At 52.9% G+C, this 22,742-nt stretch overlaps 9 protein-coding genes across 9 annotated transcripts; 7 read left to right on the top strand and 2 right to left on the bottom strand.

Annotated features, from left to right (window-relative positions):
- Nucleotides 1–1,970: 1,970 nt before the first annotated feature.
- On the top strand, nucleotides 1,971–2,738 carry IAQ61_006115 (uncharacterized protein; the record flags this gene model as incomplete). The annotated part of the gene is made up of 3 exons (XM_066097059.1): nucleotides 1,971–2,035; nucleotides 2,238–2,382; nucleotides 2,454–2,738. 3 exons carry the CDS (start codon nucleotides 1,971–1,973, stop codon nucleotides 2,736–2,738), a joined length of 495 nt encoding a protein of 164 aa, XP_065953051.1.
- A 203-nt stretch (nucleotides 2,739–2,941) lies between these two features.
- On the top strand, nucleotides 2,942–4,617 carry IAQ61_006114 (uncharacterized protein; the record flags this gene model as incomplete). The annotated part of the gene is made up of 2 exons (XM_003835813.2): nucleotides 2,942–4,011; nucleotides 4,062–4,617. The coding sequence occupies 2 exons, from the start codon at nucleotides 2,942–2,944 to the stop codon at nucleotides 4,615–4,617; spliced, it is 1,626 nt and encodes a 541-aa protein (XP_003835861.2).
- A 367-nt stretch (nucleotides 4,618–4,984) lies between these two features.
- On the bottom strand, nucleotides 4,985–6,175 carry IAQ61_006113 (uncharacterized protein; the record flags this gene model as incomplete). Its single annotated transcript, XM_066097058.1, has 6 exons — nucleotides 4,985–5,222; nucleotides 5,278–5,358; nucleotides 5,547–5,666; nucleotides 5,879–5,908; nucleotides 5,983–6,043; nucleotides 6,136–6,175. The coding sequence occupies 6 exons, from the start codon at nucleotides 6,173–6,175 to the stop codon at nucleotides 4,985–4,987; spliced, it is 570 nt and encodes a 189-aa protein (XP_065953050.1).
- A 536-nt stretch (nucleotides 6,176–6,711) lies between these two features.
- Nucleotides 6,712–7,205, top strand: IAQ61_006112 (uncharacterized protein; the record flags this gene model as incomplete). Its single annotated transcript, XM_066097057.1, has 4 exons — nucleotides 6,712–6,866; nucleotides 6,924–6,989; nucleotides 7,040–7,047; nucleotides 7,108–7,205. The coding sequence occupies 4 exons, from the start codon at nucleotides 6,712–6,714 to the stop codon at nucleotides 7,203–7,205; spliced, it is 327 nt and encodes a 108-aa protein (XP_065953049.1).
- Nucleotides 7,206–7,604: 399 nt separating this feature from the next.
- On the bottom strand, nucleotides 7,605–10,705 carry IAQ61_006111 (uncharacterized protein; the record flags this gene model as incomplete). Its single annotated transcript, XM_003835815.2, has 4 exons — nucleotides 7,605–9,281; nucleotides 9,348–9,569; nucleotides 9,618–10,553; nucleotides 10,604–10,705. 4 exons carry the CDS (start codon nucleotides 10,703–10,705, stop codon nucleotides 7,605–7,607), a joined length of 2,937 nt encoding a protein of 978 aa, XP_003835863.2.
- A 1-nt stretch (nucleotide 10,706) lies between these two features.
- Nucleotides 10,707–10,910, top strand: IAQ61_006110 (uncharacterized protein; the record flags this gene model as incomplete). The annotated part of the gene is made up of 1 exon (XM_066097056.1): nucleotides 10,707–10,910. The coding sequence occupies one exon, from the start codon at nucleotides 10,707–10,709 to the stop codon at nucleotides 10,908–10,910; it is 204 nt and encodes a 67-aa protein (XP_065953048.1).
- A 114-nt stretch (nucleotides 10,911–11,024) lies between these two features.
- IAQ61_006109 (uncharacterized protein) lies at nucleotides 11,025–14,633 on the top strand. Its single transcript, XM_003835816.2, has 4 exons — nucleotides 11,025–11,588; nucleotides 11,642–11,671; nucleotides 12,307–12,548; nucleotides 12,601–14,633. The coding sequence occupies exons 1-4, from the start codon at nucleotides 11,358–11,360 to the stop codon at nucleotides 12,860–12,862; spliced, it is 765 nt and encodes a 254-aa protein (XP_003835864.1). The 5' UTR covers nucleotides 11,025–11,357; the 3' UTR covers nucleotides 12,863–14,633.
- A 107-nt stretch (nucleotides 14,634–14,740) lies between these two features.
- ALTA10 (Aldehyde dehydrogenase) lies at nucleotides 14,741–17,511 on the top strand. Its single transcript, XM_003835818.2, has 4 exons — nucleotides 14,741–15,619; nucleotides 15,745–16,147; nucleotides 16,211–16,800; nucleotides 16,859–17,511. Exons 1-4 carry the CDS (start codon nucleotides 15,561–15,563, stop codon nucleotides 17,298–17,300), a joined length of 1,494 nt encoding a protein of 497 aa, XP_003835866.1. The 5' UTR covers nucleotides 14,741–15,560; the 3' UTR covers nucleotides 17,301–17,511.
- On the top strand, nucleotides 17,512–21,076 carry IAQ61_006107 (uncharacterized protein; the record flags this gene model as incomplete). The annotated part of the gene is made up of 2 exons (XM_066097055.1): nucleotides 17,512–19,974; nucleotides 20,030–21,076. Exons 1-2 carry the CDS (start codon nucleotides 18,226–18,228, stop codon nucleotides 21,074–21,076), a joined length of 2,796 nt encoding a protein of 931 aa, XP_065953047.1. The 5' UTR covers nucleotides 17,512–18,225.
- Between the last annotated feature and the right edge of the window lie 1,666 nt (nucleotides 21,077–22,742).

The following is a 22,742-nucleotide window of genomic DNA, read 5'->3' as shown; positions in this document are numbered from 1 at the left end:
GCGCCTAGAACTGGCTCGTACAACGGGTTTGGTCCATCGTAGTTGGAGGGTCGATGGGGCTCCGGCTCAGCTGGTCTGTCACCTGCCATGTTGGACTTGGGAGGTGTGGAGCAGACGCCTCTTTTCGCTTATCTTGGCCTTACAGAGCGTAGAAACCCTTGATGCATTGTAGTGTGAAGGAGAGATCGGGTCGAGCGGCTGAGGAGCTGTAAGGGACTGTTGTAGAGGATGTGTTTGGAGGGCTTGGTTGCTGGTCTGTTGTGACTTCGATTGAGAAAGATTAGATACATATATATGGTAGGACTATGAAAACTTCGGCATTCGAAATAATTGACGCCATTTTTTCAAAACAACCTGATCATTACACCGACAGATGAACTTGCTTATTGCATGTTCTGCGAACTACAACCCGCTTGTGGAGCCCTGCATATCAGAAGAGGGGCCACGGGTGGAAAAGGGTGATGGAGAAGTGACATCTATTGGCAAACTGGCGGCAACAGCTTCACCGATGACCATTCCAACAGTCCAGAGGAGGCTTATTCAAGTCAGCGATTGTAAAACTGACTGTATGTTGAGCTATCTGGTGTTTAAACCGGCGTGGCATGTTTGCTATACCTCGTCTGCTCGTACAACAAGAAATTTGCAAGCAGAAAGAGATAGCAAAGTAGGCTTAAATGTTGCATGTGACAGCAAAAATAGTGAGTTGGCTGATACAAGCCTAGAGATAATGAGAACCCGGAGGGGCTGAGGGTTGCTTATTTCCCAACGGGGTTCCGTAGCTGCAGGTCAGAGTAGTATGCTGCAGACGTAATAACCCCCTTGAATTATTTCAGATGATCCATACTATCCTTGTTTGCGGCTCCTAGGCATAGTACATGCGAGGGCCCCTCAGTCGTGGGTGGCTGACATGGTGGTAATAAGAACTCATGCCTTGCCTACCTCTAAGAAAGGATTCGAGTTTGCTTCTCTTCAAAATTACCCATCTGCTTTACTTCAAATCTTTTGTACGAATTTGAGCTAGCTCCTGCATATTCGATCTGTGCAGTGAGCGCATGCGTCAGATCCAGGCTAGCCAGCCAAATCGCGATGCAGAAGCAGCATCACTCTGGCATCCCGGCAAGCCAGCTCATCGAAATATCGTGCGATGCGATCTGGCTGCTCGAGTTCCCACCGTCCAAGCAATCTCTGCCTTGAGTCAACCTCGCCGCCTTCCTGAGCGTATGAAGACACTGCCAACATGGCAGAAGTCACTCATCATCAAGCATACCTAGGTCAGAGTGGGCCCGGAGCAAGCCATGGCAGGGCGCAGTCGCCATGTGCCGCCGCCACATCCACAGGCGGACAGGCACACAACGTTCAAGAGATCAGATATACCTGCGTTGATTGATGGTAGAGCCGACCCGTCAGGATAATCGACACTGCCTGGTATACCAGAGTGCGCTTCAGCACGCATAGTCAATGAGACTGCCTGTGCAGAAACGATCTTACACAGCTTCCTAGCGTCACCACCCGGCGCAGCCTGTACAGGTCAGTGGTAAAAAACTTTCATGCACATCAGGGACACCCTGCCATGGCACAAAACCTGCCTTTCCAGAACAAAGCTCGACCTGCGGCCTGCTTACGAAATTAGCTATCGTCTGGAGTGTTCAAGCCAGAGCACACCTGTTTACAAGCCAAGCTTCTTCTTTGAAAGGGGCTCGCAACGCGTCTGTTGGCAAGGCAAGTAATATAGCACCGAGACGCTAGAACATGTTTCAGCAGCAGCGTTGCCTTACTACTTACCTCCAGCAGGATCCGGTGAAGATCCATGCCTATTCACGATTTTTGGCTAGCCTTGCTCTTTCTTCTCCTCGACCATCATCTTGGAGGTCGCTATTGTGTGACACGTCGCGCTGTTCGGTACATCGCTAAGCCGCCCACTGCCCAACCTTGTATCCATCTGGGCAGAGTTTGTCGCGATCCAGAGGGCCATGGGACGCCCTTTAACGTGCACTAATAGTCGTTTTCTGACAAGCCACAACGGTCTCTGTCGGGAGTACCACTCTACCCTATCAAGCACGGCAGGCTTTCGGACGATCGCGACCTCTTTTGGCCATCTATTGTCTGCACGTTCTGTTTCCGTGTGCACCTGAATCCTCTATCAAAATCTTCCTCATCCCGGCCTCTATCATCGCAACCTTCACCACCTCCCCATCCTCACTATCGCCGTTGCCGCCGTCTACTCGTATCAAAAATAGACACCATTACCGTCGGTTCCAGCAGGAGGTCCTGCATTGGTCTTCGCCTCAGTCGTATACCAGGGCAACTCCGAGCGATTTCGCTGCTGTCATCAGCAACGCCAATAGTAGAAAGAATTACACCAGCAACGAAAGACATCTTCGAGTAAACCCCATTGACCGTGGTACAAGAAGTGGAGAAAGTTTGAGGCGTTGCTCATAAACGTCTGGGCATAGGTGGGTATTCGCGCGCTCGATGGTGCAGGTGCTCGTCGGACGCTGACATTGTCAAAGACCGACGCGCTGTGTTTGCCAGCTGGCTTTGCATACGTCGGGCATCCCAGAATTTGTCAAAGTGGTATAACGGGACCACCTAATAGTGTTGAAGCGATAGTGGAGTGGGTTGGAGGTCCTCCATTCTTACGCCTAGTTCCCTCACTTCGTCGAACGAACCCGCATCAACACAACTCGCTTTCGGTTCATCTCATCATCCATCGGGGAACCAATCCACAAGAAGTCTGAATCTTTCACAGAAACGAAATCTTCGTCTCTCTTTCGATTGCCATTCTTCCTCAAGTCTGGCAGGGCGCCACAAACAAACATCTTGGTGACCTGATAAAATTCGCATCGTTACCACTCAGTCATATCGAGAACAGGACGAAAAACACGAAGTTTAGTCCACAGAGAGAACTTCAATCTTGCTGCTCTTCGGCAGTATCGAGAAGATGTTCAAATTGCAAGCTTTTCCGCCGACAGGTCCACCTGATCGTCAGCAGCAGGAGCCTTCCAGGCCAGGCTCAGATGGGAACAAAGACCGACACATGCCTGACGCCCTCGAAGGTCGTGGCGGCCATGTTGGTGAAGTTTTGGTGTCGCAACCTCCAATCCATACGGATCCTGAGCAACTCGAGTGCCATCCATGGTGTTCTGGTGATACCACGAGCAACGCCGATGTACCCTTCGGCCAGCAGTATGATAGTGTTGAAGCCGAGCACGAGATGGAGAAGTCTCCACAGATTGGCACACGCCCTAATGTCCAAGGCTCTGATGAGCTTCAGCAACAATCTATCATAGACGATCAACGGTTTTGCTACCTTCAGGGCAGTGGGAATTACCTGTCTGCTCTCGATCCACTCCTTCTTCACAACTCTCAGCCCAGCTTCAGTCACAGCTCCGAGCAATCTTTTGTCGTCGATGATAGCCTGGACTCGTGTCCAGGAATGGCATGGGACGCTCCCAACTACGGAAACCATGACAGTCCTTTCGATCGTCCCATGAATGAGCAAGTAAGATCACCCGATGAGACTCTCCCCACCAAGGTAGAGTCCTACTTAGACCTATCAGTGAGTAGTGGCCACTCGGTACATAGATATGCATATGCGGCGTCCCCTATTCAGAACGGAGTTCTCTTCAAACCCATTGGAAAAAATCCTTGGTCTGCCGCGAACATGCGTACCCCACTCACCGAAGGATCTGAAGAGTATGGAGACGGCATTATGCCATCTCTGGAAGACGCTTATGGCAGTGGTACCAGTGCTGCGTTTGAAGACACGTGCTCGAGCGCTTGTTTTTCCATCTCTCTTACTTCAGTATCTTTCAATGAAGATTTGGAGAGCAGTGTAGCAACAATCCGTGGCCAGCACCAGGGGGATCAGGCTGTGGATTACAACCCAGCTTGGGAACAGCAGCAGTCCACTCGTGATTGCTTACCGGACGTGCCGGCTCTTGTGTCCGGTATGGGAGCATCTGGGCTGCCAGATCAGCAAACATTCCCCGTTCACCCAGATCACCCACCGTAAGTTAGTCTTGAAATGGTTCCTCTTCAGTGGTCACTAACGCCTGTAGATTCGAACGCGAGAACGATTGCCTCGCGGTCCCAGAGGGCCAAGGGAATCACACGTGCACAAGCTCTACTACGCCTGACGTACTTCGTTGCGAGCCTTGCAAGGTCAACTTTACCGGAAAATATTGCAGGGGTAGCTGGCAGAGGCACATCCGGTTGAAACACCGTGACCAGGGTGTCAGCTATCCATGCCAGGATGCCAATTGCGGGCTGAAGTTCAACCGGACTGATGCGCGGCTTAAGCACTACCGCAAATACCATCCGGATCTAGCCTCGTCCCCAGCGAAGCCTCGTGCCAAAAACCGTCGCAAGAGCAAGGAAAATACCCCACAGACTAAGAAGCGATCTACAAAGCCTGATCAAAAGATTGAGGTTGAGCCTGAGTCATCTTATACGGGAATGGAAGGTCTTTGGAGGACGACCTATGCCGAAGGCGTTGAATCCAGTAGACTTAGCCAAGACCAAGATCTCCTTGGAGTTGGTCGCTGCGTGACACCACCGACACGTAACTATTCGTACGTTGAGGCGGGCTGGCAAGATCCCCAGAACTTTTCTTAATGAGCATATACTCTTGTCTCCTGTTGCGCCCATCTGGGGTGCTTGCTGCATATCGAATCGTACGGTCTTCCCCTCCGAAAAAGGTATTCATTGTCCACCTTACTTTCTTTCCGTACACAATCCCCTTCCAATGCACCATCACGGCCGACTAGCATAGCTCTTATATACCTCTTCGACGATATACAACATATCGTTGCCTTCAAGTGGCGGCCGATCCGCATAGCACTTCGCGAATTCCTTGTGCGTTTCGCTTTCATTCTTCTGGCATTTTTTGGGTTTCCGGGCGTTGTGGGGGTCCTTATACGTAGACGAATTTCATATTAAGAAACGTCAGGCATTCTTGCCATCGACATTTGAAAAGCTTGGGTCAGCTTCCGAAGCATGGTGTTGATGCGAAGTCGCGCCTCATAACCTCAGTCTGTTTTTGATCAAGACCAGGCGTTCGAGCTGTGAACGCTAGTGTACATCCGCGGTAAAAGGGGCGCCCCAGAGTATCTCGAGAGGGAGGAATGAGGTCGACGCGCCGAAGTTGGCCTTGAGTCGTGTGTGCGCTAGGCCGTGCCCTGCCGGAGCATGGTACCGACACGTGGAAGAGGCCGGGCCGTCTTAACGTTAACTTAGATCTGGCCTAAGCTCATACATACAAGGTGCGATGCTTACCTTGACATCAGGCCAAGAACAAGACGCCATATATGTTCCTTCTCGTGAATCGATACGGTGAGGGTGAAGCTGAGGGTGAAGCTGCAAGCAGGCTAGCCACTGAGTCGAAAGACTCCCGTCCAAGCGACGTGAAGAGGGTTTAGGAAGAGACCTGGCAGATCACCTGAAGATTGTCATTATTCCGACAGTTGACAGACACAATGGTCTCCTTCAAAACAGCAAGGCTGGCTGGATTGTGAGTCACCGTCAACCTCGAAGAAGAGGCTTACCAGGGCATATCCAATTGACCGTCCTTCCTCTGGACACACCCGGTGAGGCCTGGCCATGAGATGAAAAACTCAAGAGTAATGCAGGCGAGTTGCTGCTTCGATACATTCAGCGTCTGTGAACTGGAAATCTCAGTGGCATTTCAGGGAATCGAGGATGCTTGGCGGGGCGTGACTCTGAGTAACTTGGATACATAGACAGTACCTAACGCCATAAAGCTGTGTCTTCGATACCACTTCGCGCTCTCTTAACGTGAATAGATCTTCGCGAACGGTCTAAGTATCCATCCTCTCTTCGAGCTCTTCTTGTAAGGACGAAATCATGGGAAACTTACTTGTGGGGAGGGTTTCCTGGACTACAATAACTTGCAGGTAGGGTTGTTACCTCACGGGAAAGGCTGTGTCGTCCCTCCATCCATCACAAACACGGGCTCTTTACAGCTCCGATAGATAGCGGTCTGTATCAGAATCGTCCCCCTGATTTACTGCATGTCTGGACTCTGGAAGCATCCGTTGAGATTTGACTTTGCCACGAACGCCCCAAGAATGCCAAAACGGTATATCTTGTAGACGGCCATGCCTAACCACTCACTGTAAACTCTGTTCCCACTAATCACGCCACTCCATAGCATGAATATAGTGGAGCCAATATGTCCAGCGCTGCCCAATGTGGGTTTGGTTTCCGCCCAGCCTGTAGGCCTGAAGGACCCTCACAGCTACCAACGAGCATCCCATGATACAAAATATGCAGTTAGCCTCTTCTTGGAGAAAGAAAAACGGCGACAATCATACGTTTCGAATACCAAGTTCCATTGTCAAAGATCAAGATCCCAGAATTCCCAACAGTCTGGACCTAGAGGAGCACTTACAAGATTTACACCGCCCTCTATATGCCCAAGCCTCCCCCCCTCCCCCCCTTAGGAAGATCTCCTGATGATGCATGCTCGCAAACTTAGCGATGACTGCTCATTGCAAACGTGGATAAGTTACCCGCATTAAGACCTTAGCAACATCCCCAGCCCCGCCCCACCATCGCACCTCTCACGGAAGAACGTCTCAACATCATGCGAATTGCAAAGGCGAAACCGCCACACATCCACAGCTCCTCAAGCAAGACTCAAAACCATGTAAGTACAATAAGCCAATCATATCTCTTTCGCCTCACAATATGTCGCGGAAGCAAGGGTTCAGGCCTGCCGCACCGATCAGGCGATTTCTTATGCATGCATCCATACCGGTATTGGCGAGCGCTGTAGGAGCGGGCTCCGTCTGGCATGATCATCGTTTTTGGATTGGAAGCCTAGGCCCTAAGAAAAGCAAGATGTGCGATTTGAAACCTCAATCGGGGCATTTTGAATACCCAATCTCACCAAGTCCCAGTTCCCGGTTGCATAATCAGCGCACATGGTTCCGTGCCGTGCATGCTGACCTTTCCGCATACGAGAGGTATGGGAATCTGAAATGCATACACATCCCATATGGTACATGTGGTACAGACATAAGTGTACCCGCAAATCCCTACCTCTTTCTCTTAATACTTTCATGATTCTAACTCACCATACAGATCCCACAATACACATGCAGACATACCAGCAAAATCAAACCAAGACTTCACACTCAATCATCACAGCAACAACCCCTCCCAGCCTCTCAGTCCCATGATCCCAGCCCAGTTACCCAAACTGCCACGTCGACGGCCCATGGGTCACATGTCGTACAGCATGTGGACGTGCTTTATTATGCTTGTACATTTTGCATTGCCAGAACTTTGCGTTTGAGACTGCCTGTGCAGGCGGATCATGCCTAATCTTGGTCTACATCATGTGGTTTATTAGCATGAAAGCCATACGTGGATCTACACAGCGCAGCGAGTGGAGTAGCCATAGCGATAGCACCACGAGGCCAGAAAGCATGGGAACCCAGAAGTCAACGGCGCCAAGCCATGTCAGCCCAGTAGCACAGAAAGAGCAACAGATGAATGTATTTTCGACACGCTCGCTTTGTAACCCATTATCCCACGTATCCATGCACAAAAACACGACAGATAGAGGTATCGAATGCCTAATCGGTGCCACCGACCCCCATCACCCCTCTCCCAAACCACTCACTAATTACCGCAAACCCATCTTTCCCCCTCTTCAACGCATCCTGGAACAAATCATGCCTATTTGCGCTCTCCAACTGTGCACGCCGGATCGCCTTGACTGTTGCATTATTCGCACTACAAAGCGGGCACTCGACTTCGGCATCATGCACATCCTCGTCCGTACTCAGACAGCTCTGGTGGAAGCTATGTTTGCACAAAAAGTGCACTACCGGTAGTTCCAATGGCTTGCTGCAAATCTGGCAGCGCGACGTCTGGAAGATGACGGGTTTGCTGTTGAGATTGGCGAGCTCCATCTTCTTGGTCTCCGTGTCGGCGCGGAAGGTTTCGATTGTACGGCGGTTTTGCGCAATCTCTTCGCGTTCGCGCTCGATGGTGGCGCTGAGGTAGGATTTTATCATGCCCATTGTTGCAAAGCCGTTCGTAGAGAGGGTTTGAATGACTTGTAGGGGCGCCATGAGGCCGTCTTCGTCAATGCGTTTTAAGACGGAGTCGAGCTCATCGCCAGCTTCGGAGAGGATCTCGGAGGAGGAGGTAAAGTAGGCAAGAGCTGCGGGATAGAGGGCGGGTTCTTCTGGGCCGTATTTTCGAAGTGCGCGGATGGCGCCTTGGGTATCTTTTGCGGCAGTGAAGGAGCGGAAGATGTCGAAGTAAAGGCCTTGTTGTTCGCGGACCAGAATGGCACCGTCGCGAAAGTCGGAAAGATGTGAAAGGAGGAGTACATTGGAGGTATCGATTGGTTTATCCTTGCCTTCTACCAGTTTCTTTGCTTTGTTCTCCCATTCTTGTCGCTCACCATCTTTCTTCGATGACGCTGTGTGTAGGTACATGCCGAAAAGTGTAGTGTAAAGATCGACTCTATCGTCCTCGCGCATATTCTCCGATTTGATGCACGCCTCGAGAAAGACGATGAATTCTTGTGGGTGATCGACAAAGGCTGAGAACGCCGTGCGTGGCTTAGGCACTTTGTACTCTGGCGCTGGCTCATCTGTGTTCGTTTCGATGATTTGAGCTTGACTCATGATGCCTTTTTGCTCTCCATTTGGAGGTGAAGCCAATGCATTCGAGTTCATGTAGGGTAGTGGTAGCAATGCAGCAAGATTCTGGACAGCGCTCGAAGCCACACCAAGCCCCATGCCAATTCCACCACCTCCACCAGAAGACGGAGCATCAGGAATGATGATAGCATCTTTCTTGGGGCGGAAGCTGGCGGTATAGTAGTCGATGAATAGTTGGGTAGTGTCCTTTGGCACATGTTGCAGGAGCACCGTTGCGTACTTCATGAGGTTATAGTAAGCCACCTCTGGTTCTAATCGCCAAATGTAGGCCAAAGCTTCCGCGAAACGATGCGAGTCTTCTATCAGTACATCCACTACCAACTCATGCTCGCCGTGTTTTCGTGCTAGGAAAGCTGCCTGGTCGTAGTAGCCACCCTGTCTGCACATGGAAATGGCAGTATCTAGATCAAATTTGAGATCATCCGGCGATTTTATAAACTCCTCAAGCTTCTCCACATCCTTGAGTTTGGCGTAGCAATTGAGGAGAAGAGTGGTGTGATCAGATGTGGCCTTGTGATGATCGTGAAGCTCTTCAAGGTATTCGATCAAGTTGTGGATGCGTTGTGTATCCAAGAACTAGAAGAGGTTAACTAATCATGCCTGTTCAAGTGTTGCATGAGATCGACTAGCCTTCCGAATGACCTGTGAAGGCTCTGTGTTGTCAATCGCCTTCAGGTACTGCTGCATGGCGGTATCGTAGTCTTGTTTTGAGTACAAGTAGTCGCCAAACTTTCTCAAAATGACATTTTGTTGTGAAGAATCGAGGCCGGCCTTCTGTGCCAGGTTGATGGCAAGAACATAAAGATTGCGCTGGTACAGAATGTCTAGCTTCTGTGCAAATGGCTTCTCGTGATACTTGAAAATCTAGTCTATGTAAGCTTTAGAATAACATGGTTGCCAAAATCATCGTACCTTTCCATCGATGGTGAAGACAAACAAATCGCCCCACTCCGACACGATCGCCTTGACCTGCGACGTTAATTGCTCTTGATGGGCCACAAAACGAAGCTCGGTATTGAGCAGTGTGAAGGTGGACGTATTGAAGACATCGTCCGTCGCGCCAACACCAAAAGTTCTGAGTGGATTCGACCTAGGCATTGCGTTGGTCTTGGGTGGCGCTACAACTACAACGTAGTCTTTGTAGGTCGATATCAACTTCTTCTCTCCTTCGTATGTATATGGCGGGCCCCTTCCATGCTGACCGTAGTAGTAAATAGCGTCGTTTCGCGCCACCACAACGTCTCGAGTTGTTTTATCTACAGCCATACAGCCGACACTGCAGCCATACTCGTCTAATGACTTTGCCGGCTGCCCTTGTCCTCTTCCAGATATGACGAGAGTCAATATGCGTGCGGTCGTTGCGATATAGAGGGTGGTGATGCTTCCCTGACGGAGCTCGATGCCAGTAATGGGCTCTTCCGATTCGAATACTGTTCGTTGTCTCGCTCCACGATCGTGAATCAGGTCGCCTCTTACGACTGTGACTGCGCCATTTGCAAACCCGACAGCAAGCTGCGACAAGTCGTCCAAGGCTGCGAAAGCTGATATGGGGAACTGCTTGCGGCCGTTGTGAACCGTGAGAGTACTCTGACATCGCGGCATGCCCGTCTTCTTCTCCAACTTGTCGAGAGCCCATACTTTCAGCACAGGTTCGTCAGAGAGATCTTCGGCAATGGTGACTAGCAGCGATGTTCCCTCGATCTGCTTCATGTGGGTAATTGCGCCTGCGTCGTAGGCCTTGAATGCGCGCACGACCTTGAAGGCCTGCGACACAATGCGGACGGTTCCATCTGCACTGCCCAAGAAAATGCTCTCAGATCCTGAGACTATACACGTAATGTTTCCAATCTAGAGAATCTTAAGCAGTTGCGCAACTCCTTTTTGGGTCATGATCATACCTCGGAGAGGAAGGTGTTGGAGCTGGAGTCGTCATCGGGGAGCTTGACCTGTGAGACGTCGAAGAACTTGAACTGCCACTTGTCGCGTGTTAGCCATGCCATGATGAAGTCTGGTGATGATGAGCATCATGGTCACCATCCCTCCATCGCCTTCACCCTCGTCATCGCCATTATCATCACAGCTTACCGGAGTGACTGCCATACTGCTATCGGCCCATGCTCGCTGTACCTCGAAGTGGCAGCAGCTACCGTCACCTTTGGGCAGTCGCGGCCCCCAGGTGCGCCGCACGACCCACCCGCCGCCTAGACACCCGCCAATCACCGATGACGAGGCTGTGCACGTCTTGGCGTGCGTGTCTTGGCGGGGGCCTGCGCGATTGTTCTAGTTCTACTGCCTCCTCGCCCTCTCACTCCTTTCCTCCACCACCACAGCAGCTTGCAGCGCAACACAAGACAACCAAAACTGAAAGAATTCGCGCTGATTTGAGAAGAAACAAGTTACCAAACAGCGCTCCACACTCTACTCCTGCGTCAGCCTTTCTAGGCAGACCCTATACGCCCCCTCAGCACCTCAAGCTGCGACGCGCTCTGCCCCATCCAACGCGCCTTTATCCTCATCGCGCCCGACACGACCTGTCGCGCCTTCATCAAAGAAACAGAAGCCCCCGCTGCTCACACTTTGCCCACTCGACTCCTGCCCACTTTCGCCTCTCATCCAACACCAACAAGTCTCATCGCCTCCAAACTCGTCACCATGTCCAATAAGATGGAGCTCAGCCTGGACGAGATCCTCAAGACCAGCAAGAACACGACCGGTCGCCGTGGCCGCGGTGGTCGCAAGTCCAACTCTGGCCGCCCTGCCGCTGCCGCTGCACCAGTCGGCGGTGTCGCCAAGAACACTCGACAGAACAAGCAGGCCAAGGCTGCACCCACAGCGCCAGCTGCAACCCTCGCCGGAGAGACCAAGATCATGGTATCGAATTTGGTACGTTAACTTGACTTGACCTATCTTGCCAGCCGTTCACTGACCTTTCGCAGCCACTGGATGTCGAGCAAGGCCAACTTCAGGTATGTCTGACAAATGCAGGTCTTTGAGCCAAGTGTTACGTCGCGTTTGCGAGCCATTACGAGTCCGATCCACGGAAACAAGCCCACCTCTCTGCCTTTACGTACGGATGTATCGTCATGTCTAGCATTACAGTCACGCCAAAGTCTGTGTTGGGCGCACATGACTGGTATACGACTTGCAGCATGCGAACATTCCGAGCGTGCTGCCAAGACGAAAGTGGGAAATCAATGTTCACAATCTACACCTCAGTAGTATTGACCCATGCGATTGTGGTCCAGCGAGTGGTTTCCTGGCCACGTCGCGCAACTCAAGCCGGCTGAAACGCCACGAGAAGCATTCCTAGCTTCCAGTCACTGAGAGCCTGCCGATTAGCAGAGGGGCACAGGCGCAACAATCTCAAGACTGAGTCGCAGCAAGCTACGGTGGCTACAGTACATGTACCACACCATCCTCGCGCTGAGTTTGCCCCGCATCACCGAACTTTATGTTCTCTGGTCTGGATGTTGATTCCCACTTTTCGAGCAACGCCTTACGAACGCGCGCATATGGAACCGATGGCAGCCTACTCCCGCTTCTGGACTCGCGGACTTCGTATTTAAAACCTTACCTACCATGGCCACTAATACACCTCTAGGACTACTTCATCAACGCAGTTGGTGTAGGCCGACCCAAAAAGATTCTCTTGCAGTACGGACCCAACGGTCGCAGCTTAGGCAGCGCAACCATCATCTTCAACAAACATGAGCAAGCCTCAAAGGCCACTGCTGCATTGGATGGTGTCAAGATCGACGGCCGCCCAGTTCGCGTCGAGATGCTTGTCAGTGCAGATAAGCTGCCAGCTGCCACGAGCAAGCCTTCCCTCGCAGACCGCGTCACGTAAGTTGCTGTCATTACTCTCTCCTGGCGATGTGCCACTAACGGAACCCAGTCAAGCCAAGAAAGACAAGCCCAAGCCTGCTACTGCCGGCAAGACTGCTCCTGCTGCTGCTCGCGGACGTGGAGAAGCTCGTGGTCGTGGAAAGGGCCGTGGAGGCCGCGATGCTCGTCCCAAGAAGAAGACGGTTGAGGAGCTCGATGCCGAGATGGCTGACTACTTCCCCAATGGCGAGGCCAACACGGCTACCGGTAGCGGCGACGTTGCACCTGCAGCCGCTGGCGGAGATACAGCCATGGACGACGAGATGCTGTAAGCGTCCGAGGTGACTGGTGTTTCGGAGGGCACCCATGATGCATTTTCCTTCCACTTTTAATCTGGTGTTTCTCTAAATTGGAACGACTTGGCAGCTGGGCTGGGATTCTTTTTTTTTCTTGTCATGGCACCGACTTTCTCGGCATACACATTTACGGTCTTGAGTGGATCTGGGGTTGCCAAAGTGTTCTTTACGGGGGAGGACTGCAGTCTGCACACTTTTCACGGTTGATGGACTTTTGAGTCTCATGGGATGTTATGCAGTCTGAAGTCAGCAACGGCTGCAGATCAGATATTGGTGCGCACATGGACACTATATGAAATGTTGGGCCAATTGAGTTTGTCGAGTGCGAATCATGGAGATGCAGTGATTGGATGTGTGTGTAGTGTTTTGATAGGCCGTGATGCCGGGTGCCTGCTGTATGTGTGTTGGTCTCTATGTTTGGTGAGCGGTCTACTCTGTCTTGGAAACGCATGGGCCAAGGCCGAGGCGTGCGATGCGGTGCGGTGCGGTGCGTTGAGATGTCTGACGATCCTTTGAGCTAGGTTCAGAGTATTTGCCATGTATAGACTCTTGCCATGTAGGCATGAGGGCCTGTAGGTGTAGCAGTCGAGTTTATAATGTCAACTAGGTAGGTAGGTAGGTAGCTGCCTAACCAATGCGTTATGCTCGCTCCTACAGATACAGATACATGGGTACACATACCCATGTACATTCACCTACCTGACCACCTCCAGCATGATCTTTGAAATCCTCACAGGCTTATACTCTAACTTGTGCTTGGGTTGCCTCTTGCGCATGCACTGTTACTGTGTCGTACAAAGCCGTTTCTATCCGCCAGCTTTATCCGCGACCATCATCATCAAGGGAGCAAGGCAGCGATCAACAATCACACCACCTCGTTCCACCCCCACTCCACCCCAGCCACTGGGTCAACGGACACAGGCCCAGACCCTGTCGTCTGCCGTACCGTCTTCCAGTAGGTACATCCTTTTGTGCGAAAAGACAACCACGAAACCGGATGTGATGAGAAAGTATGGATTGAAGAATCTATGGGAGAAGAGCCAAGGTGGCTAGGTAGATTTAGACCATCCACTAGTCCCAAACAGGTGTCTCCCAGACAACTCGGGATGGGGGGGGGGGGGTCGCCAATGGTGGTAGGCAGTCAGTATGTCAGTGTGATGGTAGGTATTGTGGATGATGTAGAAACCACGAAACCAAGCAAGACGAAGCGAAAACTTTACGTGGAAAACGCAGACCAGGAAGTGGTTACGGGTAGGAGTGGAATGGGATGTGTGGAATCTAACCTTTTCCCCGGGACCCTGTTCCGTGCCTTTGGCCCGCGATTTCATGGGCTGGCTAGAGTATGGGGTAGCGCGTGCTGGTGCTGGGTTCATGGAGCGGTGGCGCGCTCGTCCGATGGGGGTTGTTGCGGGATCGGATGGATGGGATGGATGGGATGGCGAGGTAGGTCTGTACATGGATGCCTACATGCATGCATGGATACGGTACTCAGCCTGCCAGACATAGAGTACATACTGTCTTCTATGTAGGGGCGAGGGGAGGTTGGTGATGCATGTCAGCGCGCTGGCGACGTGGGGATTGGCATGGGTTTTTATACTGGTGCATGCGCTGGTGAGGAACATGGCTCTAGCTGCGGCATCTCCGAATCTGCGACTTTTGCCCGCTGTTGATGCTCTTTGTGGGTTGCTCGTCGTGGAGAAGTGGGACCGAGTGCTCGCTCGAAAGGAAGCCGAGGGCAGTGGGCGGGTGGCTTGTTTGGGGTTAGTGCGGTGGGGCTTGTAGGCTGGGTGGGTTGTGCAGCGGTAGGAGAAGGGCACAGAGAGTTCCCGAGATGGAAAAGGAAGAGGGGGGGGGCTTGGCTGGTGGTGTGCTTGGAGGAAGGAGATGTTCGCACGGAGAGTAGCGATCAACGAAAGACGATTCTCCTTCACTGTCCTAGACAAGACAGGCTGCATCGACTAGTACTGCTGGACACAGCCATGCATGTGGAAGGCCAAGTCGCGGCGGACTTGTCGTGGTCATTGGATGGTTCGCCGGGTTAGCTGCGGCTGTCCAAGGCGTGTGTTGTGTTGTGTCTCCTGCCCACACACACACACACACGGCAACTGCGGGGGAGGGGGTAGGAGTAGTAGCAAGAGTCCCGGAGACCGCCTAGCCTTTGCCACAGCACAGCTTGCCACCTCAGCCTGACAGGCAGATGGAGAGTCATAGTATAAAGTACTACTACTCTAGTCTCTCCAAGTCTCTCCACTCTCCAAGTCTTCCAATGGCCAGCCCCGGGCGGGGCAACACCTCCCGTTGCTGCTCCAAACCGCTGCCGCCCCTCGACCCACAGCGTAGATGCGATAGGCCGATGAGCACAATGATGGGGACGGGGCTTCCTCATGGCCGAGGCTTTTTTTTCTCGCTGGCCCGATCCTGATCTTCCTCGCACCTATGCGGTTCTGGGGGGAGCGGAGCGGAGGAGGACCAGTTGGATACAATCCATACCATGCCCGTTCGTGCTGTGACGACGTAGACTACTTAAGATATCCCGGTCCGCATTACCCCGCTTCCCACCAGACCCCTCTTATTCTCCCTCCTTTTCTTCTTCTTCTTCTTCTCCGTCTCCGTCTCCGTCTTCGTCTGCTTCCTCTTCTGATACCCCGCTTGCTTTTCTCTCATAACAGACAAGATGGTGTCAACCAAGCTTAGCACCCCTCAGACGGGCGAGTATGAGCAGCCCACTGGACTGTAAGTCTGCTTGGTCTCCTTCACTTGTTCGACCTTGTCCATCCTTGAATTGAAACTACCCCTCCATTCAATGGGACGAGCATTGTCTTTTCTTCGCCTCACAGACTGACCACTGCCTCCTCCAGCTTCATCAACAATGAGTTCGTCAAGTCAGTCGATGGCAAGACGTTCGATGTCATCAACCCCACCAACGAGGAAGTCATCACCTCGGTCTACGAGGCCACCGAGAAGGATGTCGACATCGCCGTCGCCGCCGCCCGCAAAGCCTTCAACGGCCCATGGCGGAGGGAGACCCCAGAGAACCGGGGCAAGCTCCTGGTCAAGCTCGCCGAGCTCTTTGAGGAGAACGCCTCCCTTCTCGCCGCTGTCGAGGCTCTCGACAACGGAAAGGCCTACTCCATGGCCATGACCGCCGATATCCCTGGCTGCGCTGGTTGCTTGAGGTACTTTGGAGGATGGGCCGACAAGATTGAGGGCAAGGTCGTCGACACGGCACCCGATCACTTCAACTACATCCGCAAGGAGCCCGTCAGTAACCCCTTTTGACCCCCCACTTCCTGACCGCGCGGGAACAGGACTAACGTTGAACAGATTGGTGTCTGCGGTCAGATTATCCCATGGAACTTCCCCCTCCTCATGTGGGCATGGAAGATTGGCCCTGCCATTGCTTGCGGTAACACCGTCGTCCTCAAGACGGCCGAGCAAACCCCTCTCTCTGCCCTTGTTGCCTGCACGCTCATCCAGAAGGCCGGTTTCCCACCGGGTGTCATCAACGTCATCTCGGGTTTCGGAAAGGTTGCCGGTGCCGCCATGTCCTCGCACATGGACATTGACAAGATTGCCTTTACCGGCTCGACTGTGGTCGGTCGCCAGATCATGAAGGCTGCTGCTGGATCCAACCTGAAGAAGGTCACCCTCGAACTGGGTGGCAAGAGCCCCAACATTGTCTTTGCCGACGCCGACTTGGATGCGGCCATCAACTGGGTCAACTTCGGCATCTACTTCAACCACGGACAGGCTTGCTGTGCCGGTTCTCGTGTCTACGTAGAGGAGAGCATCTACGACAAGTTCCTCGAGCGATTCAGGGAACGCGCTGCACAGAACACTGTCGGTGACCCCTTCCACAAGGACACCTTCCAGGGACCCCAGGTATCGCAACTTCAATTCGACCGCATCATGGGGTAAGTGAATTTTCTAGACGCCTAGTACGAAGACATGGATTGCTCATACAAACACCAGCTATATTGAGGAAGGCAAGAAGTCTGGCGCCACGCTCGTGACGGGCGGCAAGCGCAAGGGCGACAAGGGCTACTTCATCGAGCCCACCATCTTCTCCAACGTGACGGAAGACATGAAGATTCAACAAGAAGAAATCTTTGGCCCCGTCTGCACAGTCTCCAAGTTCAAGACCAAGGCCGAGGTGGTCCAGATTGGAAACAACAGCACGTACGGACTGGCTGCCGCCGTGCACACCAACAACCTCAACACGGCCATTGAGGTTGCCAATGCACTCCGTGCCGGAACGGTGTGGGTCAACACGTACAACACGCTTCACTGGCAATTGCCATTCGGTGGCTACAAGGAGTCTGGTATCGGCCGCGAGTTGGGCGAGGCGGCGCTGGACGGCTACTTGCAGACCAAGACTGTGTCGATTCGCCTGGGCGATGTTCTGTTTGGTTAAGCAATGAATGGGTTGTAGTGTGTTTGCCTTGTGCGACGTGGAAAAATTGTGTATAGCCCAGCCAAAGGAAACTTGGCGATGGTACCAATTCTCTTGAGTATCGAATGTAAAATCAACCAAACAAGCTATTTCACCAAAAAAATAAAAATGTGCGCATGTATCTTGTTTCGTTTTCTCCCTGTCCTGCTGGTGTTGCCCAGATACGGTGGCGGAAAGAATAGCATCTTTGTTACCGGCCTTTGTAATACATACCGGTAGAGTACCCATGCACCAGAACGTCGATCTCACATGCCTCGAAAAGGAAGAGAAGCCCAGTTGCCACAAACCCTTGGCATACCTACCCTACTACTCTAGGAGTAGCTACACCCTAGCGCAAAGGTTGCGTCAGACCCGCGGCACCCCTAAACAGTAAGCATGACATGACACCACCACCACCACCCCCCAGAAAAGAAGTCAAAAGAGAAACTCAGGGCGCGCGCGCAACGTTACCTATGCGTGTGTGCGTGTGTGTATGTGCTGTGTTTGATTTCTGAGGGATTGAGTGATTGAGTGAGTGAACGAGAGGGAAGGGAAGGGAAGGAAGGAAGGAAGGAAGGAGAAGAATACTACGGGGTAACTTTGCTGGGGGGATCTGGCTGGGAACTAGGGACTAGAGACTGGAGACTGGAGATTGGAGTTGAGTGGTCGGACAACGGGGTGGGTGTGTTACGCGGTGGGTGGTTGACGTGTTTTGTGATTGTGATTGGGGGGGTAGTGGGCTTTGGGAAAGGCGAGGGTTGGGACTTGGGTGAGGTGTGGTCTGGCGAGAGGGTTGAGCGCTGGAAGACTACGTGGACGACCAAGTCTACGTGGACGGGCAAGTGCTGGACAGCTGCGCGGGAGGGTTGACCACCAAACGCCCACGCATGACCGTCGACCGCCAAACATGGCAGGCCATGATGAACCAGCGCTGTCCGCCCAGGCCAACCAGTACATCCGTCAAGTACTGCACTCGACCGAGGCGCCACCACCTATACCCGTTCGCTACTTTTATACTTCGCCCCTTGCCATCGACGACCCTCTCTCTCCGCTTCCGCCGCCACCGACGGGCGCCGCCACGAGCAAACGAGTGCCTCCACGGCCCTTCTCCCAATACGATAACAACGCGATCAATGAATCATGGCTGGCCCTGAGAAAGAAGATTCTCAAGCACAACAAGGAGCTGGGCGAGAAGGACGGTGCAGGCCGAGGTACGCCTACCAACCCGGCAGTCGAGCGACTCAAGAGGAAGCGAGGTGGCAGCTCATCGAGCGACGAAGGCTCTTCCCAAGGAAAGGATATCCCCTCCTTGGCAAGGTCGTCAAGTAGAGGCCAATACTCCAAGTCTGCGGATCTGTTGGATAGGAAGAGGCCAGGGTCGAGTGGTGGCAGGCCCGGCCCGTCAGCATTCGCCTCATTTCGAGGCTTCGAAGCAGGCCAGATATCTCCGCTCGCACCCACCACGACCGGTACACCATTCATTCGAGCGCCATCCCGTGGACAAGTGCCCAAGGCATGGCAACCGGCCTCTGTCGAGGGGCGCCCTCGGCCGGGCATGTCGGAGCAGGATAGCTACAGCTGGGACGATGACATGGAGCCTGCTCTGTCTGGAAACAAGGACAAACAACCTGCGAGGAAAGCAGCAAGGACAAGACAGGGGCCATGTGCAAAAGTGCCCGTGGGAGTGTCGAGGCTGCATCATGTTGTCATGGACGCAGAGTCAATACGCATGGAGCCGATATACTGGTCTCCGCTCAGCGACGTGGCACAGATTGTCAGAGGCACCTGGTTCTACAAGAACAGCATGATGCCTGTGGAGGTGGAGGTCGCGAATATGCTCGAGGCTGGCTATCTGGAGATGCGGCCGTGGACGCAGACTTGGAAGGACGAGCTGAATAGCGCTGTGCAAGTCGGTGCGTTTGGCGAGATGAAGATTCTGCACACCCTTTGGCCGGAGAAGCGAGCGAGGCCGGAGAACCGAAAATCGACTTTGCAGGACATGCAATCGACTGGCCTCGTTCAGAATACGCTGCCGGAAGACGATGAGGATCCGGAGAAAGAACGGAAAGAAATAGTGGAGAATGCGTGCGACTTGATAGATATTTCCACGGGCCCAGGAGGCCCGGATCACAAGGCTGCGGGCGATCTGGAATATGGCGCCGACGGTCGGAAACGCCTGTACCTCAAGGCTGGTGTCATCTACGCTACGGAGACTGAGGCATACATTTTGAAGCCGGCATTGCAGCCGTCGGACTACTACGGAAGACGGCCACTGGCAAACTATATTCGTAAAGGCCGGGCTATCGGCGTCCATGTTGTGCGTGGATTTGATCAAGCGACATGGGATCGGCTACATCCGAGCAAGAATACGGCCAAAGCACAGGCAGCCCGTGAAGGCGTCTCCTCTGCCCAAGCGGGAGCGCCCCAGTACAAAAGGCAGGAGTCTGATCCAGATCTTGCACAATCAGAGCGGCCAAAGGTCACGGATCTGGTGCTGGTCATTCATGGAATTGGACAAAAGCTATCGGAGCGCATGGAGACGTTTCACTTTACGCATGCAATGAATGCATTCAGAAGGGAGATGAATGTCGAGCTTGGAACGCCAGATGTCAAACGCCATCTCCGAGAGGACATGGGGGGTGTCATGTGTCTGCCTGTAAGTCAGCTTTTGATCTTTGTTCACAGCAAACCAGTCGTCTAACGCAGTCAAGGTCAACTGGCGCCATCGTGTCTCTCTCGAGGTGGATGCAACCGAAGTTGAAGAGCCCGAAGATCCTTCGGCGAACAAATACACGCTCAAAGACATCACCCCCGACACCCTACCCTCTGTCCGGGGAATCGTCAGCGACGTGATGCTCGACATACCCTACTACCTCTCCCCCGAGCATAATCCAAAGATGATTGCCGCCTGCATCCAAGAAGCCAACCGAATCTACCGCCTCTGGTGCGCCAACAATCCCGGCTTCGCAGACTATGGACGCGTGCACCTCATCGCCCACTCGCTCGGCTCCGTAATGGCGATTGACATTCTCAGCCAACAACCGACCTACGTGGACCGCCAATTCAGCGACCCCTCCTTCCCCGAAGCCGACCTCCCAAAAGACAGCTTCATCTTCAACACGACCCACCTCTTCGTCTGCGGCAGCCCCGTCGGCCTCTTCCTCCTCATGAAGAACGCAAACCTCCTCCCGCGCCGGGACAAGGAGAAGCCAGGCGCAGACTCGTACGCCACGCCCGGCGTCGCAGGCGACCAAGGCACCTATGGCTGTATCGCCGTAGACAACATCTACAACATCATCAACCCCTACGACCCCGTCGCATGCCGCATCAACCCAACCGTCGACACCGTCTACGCCTCCACCCTCAAACCCGCCACCATCCCCTCAGCCTCATCATCCTACCTCTCCTCCCTCCTCCACCCCTTCCGCCGCCACCCTTCCTCCTCCCTCTCATCCACCACCTCCCCCCCACCCCCCCTCCACCGCCTCCCCAGCAACGTCGAACTAGAAACCCACAACTTCTCGCGCGAGGAAATCGCGGAGAAGCGCGCCTACCTGCTCAACGACAATGGCCAGATTGACTTTTATCTGCGCTATGGGGGTGGGCCGCTTGAGATTCAGTATCTGACTATGCTCGGGGCGCATAGCAGTTATTGGCTTAGTCGCGATTTTGTGCGCATGGTTGTTGTGGAGGTTGGGAGGGGGGTGGGGAGGGGGGGGACGGTGGAGGGGATGAGGGTTCGGAGGGGGGGTGGGTGAGGTATGCGGGGATGGAATTGTACATTTTTATTGTCGAAATGTTTTTTAGGTAGAGATGGTTTTGGTATTGTTTTGGGAATGGAGGGATACATGTGGGTTTTTTCTTCTTTCAGATTTTTCGTCTTTTTTAATGTTGTTCACATGGTTGTATTTATTTTCGTGTCTGTCTCCATGTCCGTCTGTCTCCGTCTATCTCGCTCTCCGTCTATCTATCTCTATATCTATCCATCTCTATGACTATCCATCTCCACCTCTACCTCTACCTCTACCTTTACATGCACATCTACCTACATTATACCCATCCCAACCCCCCCTTTCTCCTTTTCACCTAATTCTAGAGGTCTTGTTTTGCAGGGGAGGCTTAGCTGTCCTGAGTTTAGTGCGGGGGTTTGTTGGGGAGGCCAAGGTTAGGGCACGAGGGATGGGTTTGGGGGGTTAAGCATGGGATTGCAGACAAGGTTGAGGATACGGCACGGAGACGGTACAATGGGGGGAAGCGAGGGGGACGGCAAGTGTGGGATATTATATTTCTGGGGCTGGATGGCTTTGTTCATTGTTGGTGGTTACTCTTTTTTACTAGGCTGTACGATATATGACTTATATCTATATCCTTCTTCTTTCTTTCCCTCCATGTCTCTTTTTTTCTTTCTTTCCCTCCATGTCTCTCTTTTTTTTTTGTTTTTTTTTTGGCTTGCCTTTTCATTCTCCTCTCTTTTTAATGATCCCTGTTTCTCTCTGTATTGGGGGGGGGGGGGGGTTAACCCGATAATCTCCATGGTGTCTTACTCTGTGCGCGTGATGGAAAAAACAAGGTGCTGTGTATTCATGACCAAGGCGTTTGCATGCTTTTGTGCTGGGATGGAGAGGGTTGGTGTGGGTGGGTGGGTTGGAGGGTATGCTTGGGTTGGAGGGTATGCTTGGGGTGGAGGAATGTGCGGTGGGGTTGTGGGGATGCGGGGAGTGGGAGGGGGGTTGGGATTGGGGGAGGTTGGGGGTTGGGGGTTGGAGGGAAGGGTTGGTTGGGGGTTTGGGGATGGGATTGGAGGGGGTGGTGGGGGATAAGGGAGGAGGGATGAGTGAGGGGGTGGGTTGGTTATGGGTGGTAGGGTGATGTATTGTCATGTAGATGTATGGTGTAGTCTTGTCTTGTACTTTTGTGAATTCTGGGGCCTAGGTTGGGTGAGACTTGATGTAGTTGGAGGGGAGGGTGGATGGGATGGATAGAAAGGGGGTGTAGGGGTAACTTGGTTTTTGGAGGTGTTTTTGGAGGGGAGATGGATGGATGGGTGGGTTTACTTTGGGCTGTTCAAGGTGTTGTGTGTTGCATGTTATAAAGCAAGGATTTTGTTGTGCGGCGGTGGAGGGGTGGTTGGTTGGGGGTGGAGGTTGGTTGGGAATATGGGTTTGGGGGTTGGTTGTAGGATGCGCATTGTGGTATGTAGAGGTAGTATAGCGTTTAGATGGCGAGTATAAAAGTGAAGTGTCACATGTCACATGCGTACCCACCATACCCCAAGATCACCAGGTATCACACAAGACACGATATCCACACTCTCTACACAGTGCCCATTCCCTCACCAGCACACAATCCAACCACCCATACACTTCAGCCCCAAAACACCCTAGCCAACGCCCCGCCATCCCATCACCACACCACGTAAGCCCC

The sequence above is a fragment of the Plenodomus lingam genome, assembly GCF_022343315.1.
Source record: "Plenodomus lingam strain CAN1 chromosome Unknown contig_23, whole genome shotgun sequence".
Taxonomy (NCBI): Eukaryota; Fungi; Ascomycota; class Dothideomycetes; order Pleosporales; family Leptosphaeriaceae; genus Plenodomus; species Plenodomus lingam.
Note: the sequence above shows the minus strand (reverse complement) of the source record. Positions and strands in the feature narration are given on the sequence as shown.